Source organism: Copadichromis virginalis, linkage group LG10, assembly GCF_057382275.1.
Source record: "Copadichromis virginalis isolate Kocher_CV1m ecotype Utaka linkage group LG10, C_Virginalis_male_GT1.1, whole genome shotgun sequence".
Taxonomy (NCBI): domain Eukaryota; kingdom Metazoa; phylum Chordata; class Actinopteri; order Cichliformes; family Cichlidae; genus Copadichromis; species Copadichromis virginalis.
The window spans coordinates 22,028,291-22,044,868 of record NC_140627.1 but is presented as its reverse complement, the minus strand read 5'-3'; the positions used below and the strand labels follow the sequence as shown (position 1 = coordinate 22,044,868).

The 16,578-nt window shown below is 42.6% G+C and overlaps 1 protein-coding gene and 1 long non-coding RNA gene across 2 annotated transcripts; both read left to right on the top strand.

Moving 5' to 3' along the window:
- Window positions 1-5,030: 5,030 nt before the first annotated feature.
- Window positions 5,031-5,638, top strand: LOC146700464 (uncharacterized). The gene is made up of 2 exons (XR_014922675.1): window positions 5,031-5,381; window positions 5,471-5,638. It is a non-coding gene; the product is annotated as an uncharacterized LOC146700464 (long non-coding RNA).
- Window positions 5,639-6,513: 875 nt separating this feature from the next.
- Window positions 6,514-8,530, top strand: LOC146700463 (uncharacterized). Its single transcript, XM_085471413.1, has 2 exons — window positions 6,514-8,273; window positions 8,363-8,530. The coding sequence occupies exon 1, from the start codon at window positions 6,577-6,579 to the stop codon at window positions 7,978-7,980; it is 1,404 nt and encodes a 467-aa protein (XP_085327539.1). The 5' UTR covers window positions 6,514-6,576; the 3' UTR covers window positions 7,981-8,273; window positions 8,363-8,530.
- The last annotated feature ends 8,048 nt before the right edge of the window (window positions 8,531-16,578 follow it).

Below are 16,578 nucleotides of genomic sequence, written 5' to 3'. Positions count from 1 at the left end.
GAGTGTATGATAAAACAATGTCACAATCAATGAACTACATCACAAACTCTACAGTCCCTTTTCTTTAAAAAGAACATGGCAACATAACTTAGGTTTGCAAAGTTGCATCTGAACAAACCACAAGACTTCTGGTATAATGTCCTTTTGCAAACCAGAGCAAAGTGGGAATGTTTGGCCATAATCCACTGCACAGTATATCAGCACAAATACCTCATACCAACTGTCAAGTACTGCCATAGGACCTGGGAACCTTGAGGTCATCGAGTCAACCATGAACTCTTCAGTTTATGTTCCAGAGTCATATGTGATGCCATCTGTCCAATAGCCAGAGTCATGTGACAGTACGATGACCCCATTATTAACAAAACATCTATAATAGAATGGCTGAAAAAGGCCCAGGGAAGGTGCAGACCTCAACCCAATTAAACTGCATTTAATCAACAAGATTGATAAGCATTAGTGAGACCTTAGAGTTGTGAATAAACAAATGTCTGCAAATTTCAGTGAATTCAAACAACATTGTAAAGAATAGAGGGCCAGAATTCCTCTACAACGATGTGGCAGAGTGATGAGGTCATACAGAAAAAGATTGCTTCAGGTTATTGCCACTAAAGATTGTTCTACAAGCTACTGAACCATGGGTTGAGTTAGTTTTTCACAGAACAGCACAGAGCCCTAAAAAATGTTCACAACTTGCCCAATTAAGCAGTGCTGTGGAAGTTTTCCTTTTAATAGATATTATATCAAATCCAAAACAGTACATTATGTTACACTGTCCACCAAATGGAGCCACACACTTTCTCAAGTTTAAGCCTTTCTAAGAGGGTCTTTGATATGAGCAAAGGAATACACTGCTTTCCAGGAGAAACTGAATTTTACACTATGTACAAGACTGATATTTGATGCCTCTCTAATGCCTTTGATAAGCAATGTTTTTCTGTTTTTCAAATGATCCCATCATATAAAGGGGTCACTCATATCTCTAATTGTGTTCTTCATCTTTTCCAGAATTGGCCCATCAGACTATTATTAGGACTAACTGAGTGTGATCAGCATTCATTTAAGCTTTATCCACAAATATAAAGAGTAATTTAAGATTTCAGCCACAATTTTTAATGGGGATGTACTAAAAGAAAATTCTGCATCCCCTCTGTGGGACCTTGTGTGTATCTGTGTGTCAGTGAGTATGTGCATCTATTTTCCAAAAACCTGTGTAAATCCTATGTAAACAATGGATCTGGAATATACCGATAGCTATTTGAATTGCTCTGTTTACACAGTTTTCTTATTCAAAGTTTGAAACTGCTGACGGCAGTGACAACTTTTTCCCTGCATCTTCAAGAAGCGATTTTACAGAACAAACACTAATCTAACAAATGGATCTCATTTACTCCATGCATATCGAGATCAATCTCACAATTATCCTTACAGATGACTGTTATTAAATCGAGAGGGAATGGATGGTCTTAAAGTAGGGGGTGAGAGCATTCAGATCACACAGAGAGCCTCCCTTGTCTCTTCCGTGACCGAGAGTCAGCTTAATCAGACTGCAGAACAAGCAAGTATGCCTACTCAGGCGAGAAATTGTTTTGGGTGCATCGCAATGAAGGAATCATTTAATGTGCCAGGATTCTTGCTGCTTTCGGTTTAAATGATTGCCACTGTAAATGCGTATCTCTGTGTCTCCACATTAACAGTTCATGTATATTCTATTATCCCCATTAAAGCTCCCCCAATACAATATTCAGTATGAGCTTCATCACTCAGGTGCAATGCATGGTGTCTATCTATAAATCACCTAATTCATTTTAGTGCTCTAAAGACAGTGATCAAAACTGGGAAATAACAGTTTTGTTTTTACTGTACTGGTGATAATGCCCTTTGACTCAGGTGAATAAAAGAAGCTTCAATTGAAATCCAAATAGAGGACCAGCCACCCAGATGGCCTGATGCAACATCTATGTACTAAATTTGGATTTGTAAATTAGAACTACAACTATAACTTGTATTGCACCAACAAATCAGTAATTATTAAGATGAATGCATGTTGTTCCTCTGCAGATCTTTTAATCTAATTCTGGTCTGTTACACCCCGTGTACATTTAATGGCCTCGTCTCAGTTGTTTATGCCTCAAACCCTGCGCAGCTATACCACATCTTACCTTATGCTACATCAATCATAGACACTTTGTATTTAAGTTATCGTGTGTGGGCTAAGTTCGATTATCCACACCCCCAAACCCAAAGAATCCAAGCGCACTCAAAGGAACTTGGTGTGTTTTACTAGACAAGTCTCACTTTCAGGGCCTGAGGGCAGCATATGTCCTTGCAACCCTTTTTTGTATACCCTCAAAGTTTCCTCATCTTTGTCTCTCCAGATGTAAGTGCAACAATAAAATGGAAAAAAAAAAAAAAAGAGAGAGAGAGAGAGAGGTGAAAAACTCACTCACAGGAGACATACTCATTATTTTTTCTTTTTCTGACACCCTCCCAAGGGGGATGTTATTGACTGACTCTCACACGAGCTGCCTATTTTCAAGCAACAATAGAATTTCTCCACCCTGGTCGTGATCGTGAAGGCAAATGGTTAGGGCAAGGTGGAATTAGTGACATTTAAGGAGTATATAACTATGAAAAAAAAAGGACAGGCGCTTTGCCATTTTTAATGAAACCACATATTCTACAGCCTCGCTCTCTTTATCTACCCGTTTCAGTACCAACCTCACATTTTAACTCTACTGCTCTGCCCTTAGCAGACTAACAGGCAGGAGCATTGGAGGAGGAAGAGAAAAAGACAGAAATTTAAAGAATTGAAAGGCTGAAATTAGAGATGGATGGGACTATGAGGGTGGTACCCAAGAAGAGATAAAGGAGGAGTGATGAAGCTACAGATGAATTTGAAAGACTGTATTTATCTTCAGACATTTCCCAACACACTAATGTCACATCTTTCCTGAAGGTTACAGACAAAAAGAAAGAAAAAATGGACCCCAGACAATAGACTGGGACAGTTTCTTCTGTGTTAACTGAATGGAATACAATTATCATATGTTCACTGTAGAAAGAGATCACATTTACGATTTGCAGATGATATAACATGTTGTCTAGACACATGAAATAGTATAACTAAAATTTGTCACGGCTCGGGGCAGCAGCCGTGTGAAGAGTGGAAGGAGGACTCAAACGCAGCACAATTTCAGATGTGAAGGGTGATTTATTGACAATACTGAACATAAAGTGGAGATGGCAAACAGAACTAAGGACGAACTAAACTGGGAGAAACTACACAAAGGAGTGGCAAACCTGAACATGAAGGGAGAACAGCAGGGAGAGCACGCAGGGAAATTCACCGGGTATGAACACAGACGACGCGACGAGGAACAGAGGCAAACACACACTATAAGTACACAGAGAGACACTGGGAAATCACACACAGGTGGGAGACACAGCTGGACCTGATTAACCTGACGAGACAGGGGAACACTAACACCAGGGACCAATAGAGGGAGCACAAACCCAAAACCCAGTATCTAAAATCCCAAAACACAAACCATCCCAAAACAGCCCAAGAATAATAAAGAGAATAATAACAATAAGGAACACAAACACAAAGTCACTGAGTCATGGCCGCAGGACCATGACAAAATTACTGTGTGAGCAACTTCTTGTTTTCTTCATTTTTTTTTGATGAATGTCATTGAGTACATCAGGAAAAAACCCTGGTTGATAACTTCACACCACAATTTTTAGCCTAACAGTAATAAAGGCAAGTGTATATTATAAGAATCACATTTTTTTTAAAACACATGAGAGCTAGTGGTCCAAGGTTACAAAAAGACTTGATGACAACGCATAAACCTTTAACACTTAATTTAATTAAGATGCTATTTAAAAAAAATCTCTTCCACAGCAGCAATGCTTTAAATAGAACTACTTATGCATTTAAACTTCATTATCTTAATTACAGTGTCTATCAAATGATAAATGTGGCAAGTAACACTGAAATTAATATTTAATATTTCACTGGGACTGATTTTCTATCTCGTTCTAATTAGCTGTTCGCTGGTGATGATGGTGTGTGCAGCTTTCATAAAAGCTTATGCACATGCAGAAACGCATGTCTGGGATGTTTCAAAGGCCTCCTTCTGTGACCTCTCCACCCCACTCTAATTTCATCTTCAGGAAGAAAAAAAAAAAGTCTCAGAAATGATGCATGGCTGTCTCTGCCAACTGCAATCCCAGCCACAATGAGATTCAGGACAGCGGCAGGGAAATCATGGCCAAGAATAAGCATTCCACTCGTACTATGCTTTGTATTTTGCTGCAAGGCCTATTTGATTACATTGTCCAGAAAATAATTGAAGGTGGCTTGAGGTGGTGCCCACAAGCAAGACAAGTTAGTCTCGCAAGACAAGTTAGTTCAAGTGGAAGAGGGAAAGAATTAAAGTACAAAAGTTCAAATATATTTAGACGCCTTTTACACTATACTTAAAGAGAGAAGTGCTGCGAACAAAGATTTATTATAAATCATCACTATTTATTTGTCACCATCTCAGTTTAGTGTGTTAATGTTAAAAGCACAGATGGGGCTGTGATTAATTTTGCACTTTTTATTTTATTTTATTTTTAATATTAATATAAAATACTGGCTTTTTTACTTAACCTGCATGAACTCACTCAAATGATGCAACAACGTAACAGCAAGCAATCCATCTGACAGAACACTGTCGCTAGCATGGCTAAAAATACAGAAGTATTTTGAGTAATTGTTACAAGTTGTTTTTCTTAAGCAAACCTATTGATGTGAAGGCTAAGAATCCACCAATAGAATTATGTGTCACTGATAAATCAGCCTTGGCTGACAGAACCAGCCCAGTGGGACCTTTTCAGGTTGTCTAGCTAAAGTCCTAAGTAACTAAGTTAAGTATGTAAGCAAAATTTATCATAAAGCACGATTCAAGACACCTTTTTACTGAACAAAATGTGGTACATAGTAGTAGGAAATACGGTGCTTAGGAATAACTGTCACGGACCCAGTTCCAGGGATTCGGGGTCCGTGAGCAGTGTGGACTACTATTGTAGTTATTATTATTATTATTATTATTATTATTATTATTATTATTGTGGTTGTTGTTATTATGGTTGTGTCTGCTGTCCTGTTTTTCCGTGTTGGTGTACTGTCAGGTGTTTAGGGGTGTGTGCTTGTGTATGTGAGGGTGCGGTCGTGGCAGGCACTTTTAGGCCTGGTGGGTGTGGCCCTGCCAGCTGACCGGTCCCACCCAGGAATCCACACACACCTGGCGCCGATCAAGCCTCGTCAGAGGAGCTTCAAAACAGTGTGGCTGAGAGCTCCTCGACGCTGGATCGTTGAGTGACTTCCCGTCAGTCTTAAGTGTATTGTGCAAGGTTAGTGCAAGTCTACTGTTAGGTTTTGTACTCACGGCTGCCTTTGGTATGCCTGTTTCCTCAGGAGGAATTGTGGCGACCAGGAGGCAGCACACGGAGAGTACACAGGGAACGGAGACAGAGCACGGAGCACGGGATAAAGGAGAAGACACGGAACGGGAGTTGGGATCGCACGGGGGGATTTATTGTTGTTCGGATTGTCACCACTGTAAATAAACACTGTTGCACTGTAGAGTCCTGCATTTTGGGTCCTCCTTTCCCCACATCCCCACGGTCTGCCAGTGAGACCGTGACAGAACGATCCAGCCATTATGGGCCCAGCGGACTCAAGGACCGTCTCACAGGAGGAATTGCTCGCCCAGCTCTGGAAATACTGTCGGAGCATTATCCAGGCGGCGGATCCACATCAGAGACACATGCAGGTCGTATTTTTTGATTCCTTCTTATCATCAATCACCTCATCTGTGAGCTTTTTGGACATTAAGAGACTAATTTCGATTATAACCACGCTGAGGGAAAGTTCCTGTTTTGAGCTGTTTGGTTTGGGCTGTCCGGGCGTGGAGGATATGGCAACCTCCCTGGGAGCCCTTGCTGCCTATTTCTTTTTTCATAGGCTGATAGCCTCCCCGCCGTCGCTTGTTGGACCCTCCATTGCGGGGGAAACGTTTCACACGCCCTCTGCACCTCACCACATCTCCACTCACCTCTGCGGCACCTGCTGAGTCAGCAGACCAAGGACCGGCAGCTCAAAATCACACAGCTGCTCTCCTGTCCGGCCGGCTGGTGGAACCTCAGCCTGATACGCTGGCCCCGGCATCGTTAAAGAAGCGACGCTTGCGCCGCCGGCGTGCCTCACCGCAGTCAGACTCTAAAACTTTCCAACAGCCGGCTGTGGTGAGTCATATGGACAATTCATCTTCATTCACCTCATCTGTTTATTCACGGGACTGTGTGAAAGCTAACCTCGTAGCACAGCCAGCTGCCCAGCCTGTAGCCGTAACACAGCCAGCTGCCCAGCCTGTAGCCGTAACACAGCCAGCTGCCCAGCCTGTAGCCGTAACACAGCCAGCTGCCCAGCCTGTAGCCGTAACACAGCCAGCTGCCCAGCCTGTAGCCGTAGCACAGCCAGTCCAGTCAGCCTCTCGTCTTCATCCTCAGTTGGAGGCTGATATGCCTGCTGGAACTACCCTGCCATTATGTCACCCGCCTGTTGTTTCTACATCGCTGTCCAGTCTACCACGAGTAGCTGCCGCACCATTATCACCTCCGCCCTTTGCAGCTACTTCTCCACCAGCGTCCCATCAGACTGCAGCGACCGCAGAACTCTCGACTTCACCATCCACATCACCCGCTCGACCGTCATCTTCGCCACCTGCAGCTTCCGCATCGCCATCTTCACCTCCGGATCAACGACCATCTATACCCGCGTCGCAGCCGGAGGAGCGGCTCAGCGAGCGGGAGGAGCCCGCGTCGCCAGCTGTGGAGCTCAGCGAGCCGGAGGAGCTCAGCATGCCCGAGCGGGAGCTCAGCGAGCGGGAGGAGCCCGCGTCGCCAGCTGTGGAGCTCAGCGAGCCGGAGCAGCTCAGCGAGCAGGAGCAGCTCAGCGAGCAGGAGCAGCTCAGCGAGCCGGAGGAGCTCAGCATGCCCGAGCAGGAGCTCAGCGAGCCGGAGGAGCCCGCATCGCCAGCTGTGGAGCTCAGCGAGCCGGAGGAGCTCAGCATGCCCGAGCAGGAGCAGCTCAGCGAGCCGGAGGAGCTCAGCATGCCCGAGCGGGAGCTCAGCGAGCGGGAGGAGCCCGCGTCGCCAGCTGTGGAGCTCAGCATGCCCGAGCCGGAGGAGCTCGGCGAGCCACCAGCAGAGGAGCTCGGCAAGCGGAAGGAACAACCAGCGCTGCCAGCCGCGGAGGGGCTCTCGCTGCCAGCCGAGGAGGGACCCGCTCAGCCGGAGGTCAGCGAACCGGAGGGACCTCCACGTCCAGTGCGTCCACGTCAGCGACCGGCGCATCATAGACCATGTGCCACGCCTCGCTGTTGCTCACCAGAGCAGCGACGTTGCCATCGGACCTGTGGCAGGCCACCAGAACCGTTCCGCCGCCACCGGACCCGTGGCAGGCCGCCGGAGGAGCAGCGCCGCCGCCACCGGACCCGTGGCAGGCCACCAGAACCGTTCCGCCGCCACCGGACCCGTGGCAGGCCGCCGGAGGAGCAGCGCCGCCGCCACCGGATCCGTGGCAGGCCGCCTGAAGCGTTCCGCTTTCATCATGGGGTTGGAGGTAGGCCGCCCGAACTGTTTTCCCACCACTGCCTGACCCGTAGCGAGTTTTGCCTGCTTGCGGTCCACTGGGTCGGCCGCAAGAACTGTTGTTCCCACCATGGCAGTGGTTGGACATTTGAACTGGGGTTTTGGGGCCCTCCGTCCGGGACCCCCCGCCGCCCGCCCGGGGTTGGTTGTACTGTGGTTTTTGTTTTGTTTTTGTTTTTGGGTCGTCGGGTGCCGACCCTTAGAGGGGGGGTACTGTCACGGACCCAGTTCCAGGGATTCGGGGTCCGTGAGCAGTGTGGACTACTATTGTAGTTATTATTATTATTATTATTATTATTATCATTATTGTGGTTGTTGTTATCATGGTTGTGTCTGCTGTCCTGTTTTTCCGTGTTGGTGTACTGTCAGGTGTTTAGGGGTGTGTGCTTGTGTATGTGAGGGTGCGGTCGTGGCAGGCACTTTTAGGCCTGGTGGGTATGGCCCTGCCAGCTGACCGGTCCCACCCAGGAATCCACACACACCTGGCGCCGATCAAGCCTCGTCAGAGGAGCTTCAAAACAGTGTGGCTGAGAGCTCCTCGACGCTGGATCGTTGAGTGACTTCCCGTCAGTCTTAAGTGTATTGTGCAAGGTTAGTGCAAGTCTACTGTTAGGTTTTGTACTCACGGCTGCCTTTGGTATGCGTGTTTCCTCAGGAGGAATTGTGGCAACCAGGAGGCAGCACACGGAGAGTACACAGGGAACGGAGACAGAGCACGGAGCACGGGATAAAGGAGAAGACACGGAACGGGAGTTGGGATCGCACGGGGGGATTTATTGTTGTTCGGATTGTCACCACTGTAAATAAACACTGTTGCACTGTAGAGTCCTGCATTTTGGGTCCTCCTTTCCCCACATCCCCACGGTCTGCCAGCGAGACCGTGACAATAACTCATTTACAGAAAACACAAATATTTTACAAATCTGTCAAAAACTTAATAATTAAATTGATGTTTTGGCACACCGGACTTCTCTGAGAAATGAGAAATTATTCAAGCATCACACTCAACCACAAAAAACCAACTAATTATTCTGTTCAGGAATACAAATAAATAACTGTAATTTGGCATCTTGATCAAAAATGTTAATGTGCTTTACTGCTTTTTTCAGCTTGTAAAGCAGTAAATTTGAAAATTAATGAATGACAATAATTACATGTCAGTATTAAAAATATCATTTTGATTAAAGTGACTGCAAATGCTAATATAGTTAACATTACAGAAACATGAACAAAATTATTTTGGTTATTAGCAACACTGTTGATTTAGTGCAGCTGTGACAGAAACCTTACATTGACTGATAAGACAGACCAGACAGACAGATATCCATGAAAATATTATAGATAAATACATAAGACACAGATTAAGAGACCTTCACCAGTATACTGACAGCAACAACCAGAGAACAGCGAAGGAGAAGCAGAGTTACAGACATAACAACAAATGGGAGATTAGTGGGCTGGAAAGGACAGGGAATAACGGTGAGTGTTGAGCCTAGACTTAAAAGCAGAGATGGAGGCAGCACTGAGGGAACATGGAGGGAACTTTTGATTTGATGCGTGACCTTGGGGCATGTAACTTTCCCAGTGGAGCTGAGAGACTGGAGGCAGAATGTAAACAAATGGGGTTGGTGGTATATATTAGAACCTGCCTGTTAAGAGCCTTAAAAACAATTAGTAAAATATTGAGAATATTGAGTTGAGTGCAGAGAAGCCAGGATACGAGTGATGTGCTTCTATTTTCTAGTACCAATGAGTAGTCTTTTGCTTGTATTCTGCACCATTTGCGGGGGAGACCAAGGTCTAAGAAACTGTAATAGGTGACTTTGGCATAGGTGACTTTTTCCAAATCATGATGAGACAGAATAGACAAACTTATCTGGTAAAGTCATATAGAATGACCTCATACCAAAGCCCACAAGACAACCTGGACATAATGTTGTTGGTACATCCCATAGAAAGGCAGACATTGTGATTGAAGTTGAAGTTGTATATAATCTGCAGAATATGACAAGGACACCAGAGACTGAATGAATTCAAACTGACTGAGATCACTTGATTTTAAACCATCTACATAGTAAATACAGTTTTTCTCAGTCATCTTGGTGCTTTTCTCAGATCAGAATAAAAATTCTCAAAACCATTAGTGCAACCTCCAAACATTTAGTCGTTTTTGCACATCATAGTAGCAATGTCTCCTTCCTCTGAACAAATTGCAAATGCTCTTGGACATGTATCACTTGCTTTCATACAATTATCTGGCGTCGACAGCATTATCATTTGCTTATGTCATGTCAGTCAAAATGAACTATACTTTTGGATGCTGAATAGTCATTCCCAATAAAACTAATAGTCTTTATTTCATTGCTTGAGGCATCACATACAAAATTGGTGAATTCGTTTTCAAATGCTGTCTAGCAAATGTTATAACTTTTTTTATCATTATTTTTTCCTGGAAATGACGCCGAAATTGAACAATTTCTTCAACTTCAGCTTTCACTGACAAGGAGGTGTGTGAAGTATTAGTTGTAACCAATGACAAGCCACTTGTTCACAGTCACTCATCGATCAATCCCATGAACCCTTAATTGGAAAGCATATATGAATCGAGCAGGACATAGTGTGTAGGTCAGCATCGTGGAAGAGGGGTGAGGATGCGCGGGGGGGGGGGGGGGGGGGGGAGGAGAGAAGACGTCAAATACATAGGCAGATCCATAATGAAATTAGGGCAACACTTGTTGACCATGTTGTCAATCACGGCCTCACAATGGATGATGCTGGTCGGAGGGTGCAACCAAATCTTGGAAGAATCACTGTGAATTCAATCATTCAAACTTTTCGTAGGGAGAACAGGTATGCATAGTATTGGACAGTAATCCAACATCTCATAATATCTCATGTTTAGTGTACATTACTGTAATTTTACTATACACGGCTGTACAAAAAGTGTATAGTGCTGTCTTGAGCATTTTCAGGTAGTGTCACCGAATTCTGACCTTTTTTTGCGTTGGAAAACACTGAGAGAATACTGTGAACTGTCATAATGGAAACATGACAAAGCCATTTGACTATCTTCTTGACTATCAAGATGATGTCAAGACTTCTCATTTTGATGACAATGGCAGTTTCATTGACATAAATACTTGCTTTTGAAGAATGGATTATCGATTTTGAGCAAGTGACCTGCTTTTGCAGGTTATCCAGTAGGTTTTGCAGTTTGCACCAATTGTTTTGCGAAATACACTAACTGCTGTGGAAATGTTAATAGTTATGTGAGAAAATCACCAAAGCAACTGAGAAAAACTGTAATACACTTTCATTCCCCCTTTTTCCCCCCATTTTTTTAGATAGATAGATAGATAGATAGATAGATAGATAGATAGATAGATAGATAGATAGATAGATAGATAGATAGATAGATAGATAGATAGATAGATAGATAGATAGATAGATAGATAGATGCTGTGCAGAGATACAAGAGTTTTGTTGTTTATTCCCTTGGTTCCAAAAATAACTAAAGGAGCAAAGGAAATTGAGGCAGCATGTGACTGCATCAGGCTCCATCTAATACTTGTCACTACTTTGGAGCAGCCCTTCATTTCAAGAGGATCTGGCTGTACAGCAAAGAGAGAGATGGCCATGGCAGATGTCACTTGAGTAGAGGGAATTTACTTTGGAGTGAAATCAAGTAAACAGACAATTATTAATCCAATATAAACACAATGGCTTCACAAAAAGCTAAGAATTAAAACGAGGCTGTGCACCACCAAATGGAGGCTTTGAAAAACCAGAACCGTGTTATACATTATCAGGAAACTTTAAAAAAAAATGTGTTGTGCAAATTCTAAAATAACTTTTTTTTAGTATGTCTCATCAGTTTCCAGTTTCCATCACGGCAGGCATGGCAGGTGGTGAATAAGCTCACACCCATGTGTTGAAGTGTATTTTTGAGATATTTTTAGACAAGTGACACACACGGATTGGCTGCATCCACTGTTTATTAACCCATCACTAAAGCTGTGTGTAAAATGATTTCTAAAATCAGATTCATGACTGAAAGAGACTCTTTTTTCAGGCTTACATTTTTAAGTCTCAAATGCTCATATATAGACATAAACGCAACTGCAACTCCTCACATCTTTAAAAAGAAAATGCTGTTCAGTTTTTAATTAATGCTTATAGGAATTTGATGTTTTCTGTGTTAGTTTAATTAAATAAGAACCCATCAAATGTACCATGTTTTCATTACAAAACCTGTTACCATGCCTCCAGAGTAGGTGCAGTAGGTTAAGTTAAGTGAGCACATGGTGCAACTGGCTCCTGATGAAGAGATCCATGTACAAGGAAGCGTTGCACAATGAATGGGAAATTAAATGTCAGAAAATAATTAACTTAGTCATGAACTCCTCATACCTTTTTACATTTCTCTTCCTATTGTTGTGCATAATGTACCATAACAAGTCTGCAAAGTTCTGGAAATGTAGTTATGATTATGCAATTTTTGCAAATGAATTCCCCGAGGTGTCACATTTGTTTTTCATCTTTGCTGTCTTCCCCAATCTCTCTTCCCCCTTTCCCATCCAGCATGATAATTGGACTAATAATGGCGTAGACAGCCTGTGGCTGTGACTCTGCACTCGGTGTATTCACTCTAACTCGGTGCTTCAACCTGTCATAGATTTCCATATTCCTATAGGCAGAACTCATAGTGCTCTCTGTGCATGCCCCTTTGTTCAGATATTACTTCTCTCTGTGTGAGTTCACTGACATAAAACTCATGAAATTCACTCTCTTCTTCTACTCCTTGAAAATATTGGTGAGTGGTAAAATTTTGGATTAGTTTTCTTCTGAGGAAAAAAAGGCAAAATGTGATCATGGATCTCACAGCGACTGAGAAGAAAATGTAATCTGAATACTCTTCTATGCCACACGAGCACCTAGATTCTGGTGACTCCTGTATGACGCAGCAAATCTAATGGTGACCTTTAGAGGGATATCACTGTACATTTATAAAATAGGCACATAGGATAAGGCCAGAGAAATGTCAAAATATTCCTCTCCTCATATTTATTATAGCTGTCACTGTTGAATATTATAGCTACAGATGTTAGAAATTAAAACCTCCACAAAAACTTTTCCAAAGCCCACTGCAAAATAGCCAACAATAAAAAAGTACACCAAGGTAAACTCAGTTACTTAATGGAGCAGGATAGACGGCCATGCATTGTCTAATGTTATATTATGTATGATATATAGCATAAAATTCTATGCTTGATCGGTACAGCAGAGAGGCAGCAATAGAGAAGCGCTGCTGAAGCCCTGAACCAGGATGCTTGACTGGTTTGCAGAGCGAGCAGTGAGGCAAGCAGTTTACTGCTTTTTGTACTCTGTGTCTCTCTCACTTGTGCTCTCTCTCTCAATCTGTGTGTGTGTTCCCGTATGTGTGTTCTGCTATCTATCTTTTTTTTCTGCATAACAAAAAGCAGCTTAACATCATGGCTGGCTCTGTTGTCTGCCTGCACAGTCTGGTCTACTTAGCCTGTCCATCTCCTCCTGAATCCTGTATGATAAGCACAAAACAAGAGAAACATTGCCAAACAAACGCAAATACACATGCACAAAAGAACATTTGAATGAAATAATTCAGAGTCCCACAACAATACAACCACTGGAAAATAACAATTTTGACATGCCAAAAACAAATTGGTGCATCTGCAATCAAAAGCTACTGCTTAACAGAGCAAACAATGCTGCTGCTGACATACATGTAGTAGTTCTGCTTCTAATAGTAACAAGAAAATGTACAAGGACCTCAGAGACTAGAACACCAAGCAATGAAACCTGAAGACAGTGCAGTGTAAATTTGAAAACAGTCAATATGAATGTGAAAGAAATAAACACATATCAGAGGAGTCGTGATCTTCGTTTTGTAGAAAACTGACAAAACATGCTAAGACATGCTAACAAGGGAGTTTGAGAACAGCCATGATGCAGTTTTTACCTCGTGCGTATCCATTTGCACGTGCTTGTGTGCATTTGGTCATTTTTCCATGACAAATGAATTGATTTAGTCACCAATGGCCTTTGAGCAAATGTTTATGCTTCAGGCATCATATTGCAATTCTGTCAGCGACTTTGGCATCAAAGCAGTCTTTAACAGTCTCGAATTCACAAAATATATGTACGGCATTTATTTCACTTGCATATTAATGTCACTTACACTGAAAAAAATGAATTCTGTCAAATAACTTATATAAAGCTCAAACTCAGTTTTAATAGACATTCAGTAATTCAGTAAGTCTTGATTGGATCCTGCTTCTAAAATCAAAATCCTGGCTTCTTTCCTTCTGGAAAACTTTGTGAAAATCCTTCTTCTCCTTCTATTTCTTCTTCATCTCCTTAGGGGTCATCATAGCATATTATCTGACCCTAGTATATTCACTTGCTGCATAACCTCTCTAACTGCATCCATGAATCTTCTCTGGGGTCTCCCTCTCTTCATATTCAACATCCTTTGTCCTCTATATTCACGATCCCTTCTGGGCACATAACCAAAACATCTCCAACTTACCACTCTAACTTTATTTTTTTCCAAAGCAGTCGGCCTGTTCTTCTCCTCATCATGTCAATCCTACTCACTCCCAACAAAACTCCAAGCCTCTTAAACTCTGTCAATGAAAGGGTGGGCTGGCGTTCAGTTATTAACTTCTTCTTTTTTAGATTAAGTTGTATTGTAATGTTATTTCCAGTTAATAATATATGAAAAACATAATGCAGAGTATGCATTCTAAAATCCTTCAAGCTCCGTTATAAGTAATTATGATGTAATTATTATACATAATTCTCTTTGACTCCGTGGAGCTTTGACCCAGGGAGAGTATACCCTCATATCAGCTATAATAGGCTCCATCCCCTCCACACCGCTAGGTTAAATAGCCAATATTAAATAGTAAGTAATGACAAGCCTACCAAGAGCCAAAAGAGTCAAAATTTCTTAAGATTTAAAAACAAATGCTTATACTACTAAGAATATATGTTAAAATTGACACCTGTCTGCTTACATTTCTTGAAGCTGATTACAAAATGCTGCTGTTTATCATCTTTCCAGGCCACTGATGAATTTTGACAGCGCTGAGCTGAACACACTCATGTAGCACCCTGGCGGATGACATCGTCTCCTAACTCTTTTCCGCTCCACACTTCCTCCCCCGCATTGACCTCCATCTCTGCTCCCCCTCTCCCTTCAGTCCCTGATCTTCCTCTCTTCTCCTCCCTCTAAGCCTGATTTGTCTGTCACACTGTCACGTCCCCCCGGTCTCTCTCTTTCCTCCCTTCCTCCCCCAACGTATTCCACCTCTTTTTAACTCTCGGTAACACACAGCCACTCTGCCTTCCTCTGACTTAGCCAACAGATTTATTTGATACCATGAGTATTCTTTTACAAAGCAGAGTCTTCCTGAACCAAGGCTAAGCATTACACATACAACTCTCCTGCACAAGCAGCTTTAATTGCACACGGCTGTCTGCACGACGACCGAGTGCATATAGAGCATGACACAAAGCCACAATGACAGAATATATAAGGACGGGAGGAGGGAAGGGTGAGGGAGAAATGAGGAAGGGAACAGCTAATAAAGAAGCAGTAAAGGATGGCTGATGGAACAACATGGAAATATCAGGTAATCTTGGATCACTTCAATTTTCACAAAACAATATACAGGGTTTGGCACACCTGCTCAGCAGTTGAGGATATTTATGTCTCTAAAACTGCATTGACAGCCACTCTCAGCAGACTGAGACAATGCTCTAATCATGGCAGACATTAATATCACCCTAACCAGATAAAGTTATTTGAATTAATGAGAATATATTGATTCTGTCAATTACTGGCATTCAATTTTTAGCACATCATGGCGGAGCAGGTAGACTGGTGTCTGGAAATAAAAAGGAAAACACAGCATTTGTCTATTGTAGCAGGAAACAGCTGCATTTACTTTGTTGTTTTGCTTTGCTCTGCTTTTCTTTTGGCAGGAAAAAGTAGCAGAAGACATACTTTTATGGAAACCTTCATATTAAACATAATTTTCACTGTGTTTGTGTTTTACTTCCTGTGTGTGACAGTCAGAGATGGGCAGTAACGCATTACTGTAATCCGATTACTTTTTTCAAGTAAGGAGTAAAGTAAGGGATTACTAAGTAAGTAAGTAAAACTTTATTACTATTGCAAAAACGGTAATTAGATTACTGTTACTTTCCCGTAAGCACGCTGCGTTACTGCGTTACTAAAACCATGATTTTTTTGCGAGAGTGTCTCATGACAATGATGTAAGCGAGTGCCACGTTCGTGACAACAGCTGTGTGCAGATCAAGAATGGATCATATATCGAGTGCGGGAGAGAGTATGAGCGTGCAGCGTTTAAAGCGTGGAAGTACTGACCTTACTTTAAGTTTGATTCCATAAAAAGTGACAAAAACATTAGCGTCCGTTGTGCGTGGGAAAAAAACTTCTTTAGTCTAAGTTTAGAACCCCTTAGCTTCCAAGCAAGTACCGACAGTACGCTACGACGTAATGGGAAATTCACAGACAAACTCGCAGATTCTTCAACTGACAGCTGCGGCACACCTGCACCAGGGCAAACCTCCGCCTGCCCCACTCCTGCTTTACAGTTGAAAATAGAGCAACAGGACTGCTAGTCTTTGACTTTATTTATTTTCTGCTGTGTTTTACTTGCATTTATTTGAAAGACTGAGTGTAAACACAAAAAAATCTTTTATTTTATGTGCTGGAATGTGCAGAAAATAGGTTTAAATGTTAAACAAATTTCTTCTGGTGAGTGAATGTTGCATATAATTTAATGTTTGCTTGATGCATAA

Coding starts and splice junctions, on each gene's coding strand:
- LOC146700463 (XM_085471413.1), top strand. CDS start 6,577: ATGCCTGCTGGAACTACCCTGCCATTATGTCACCCGCCTGTTGTTTCT.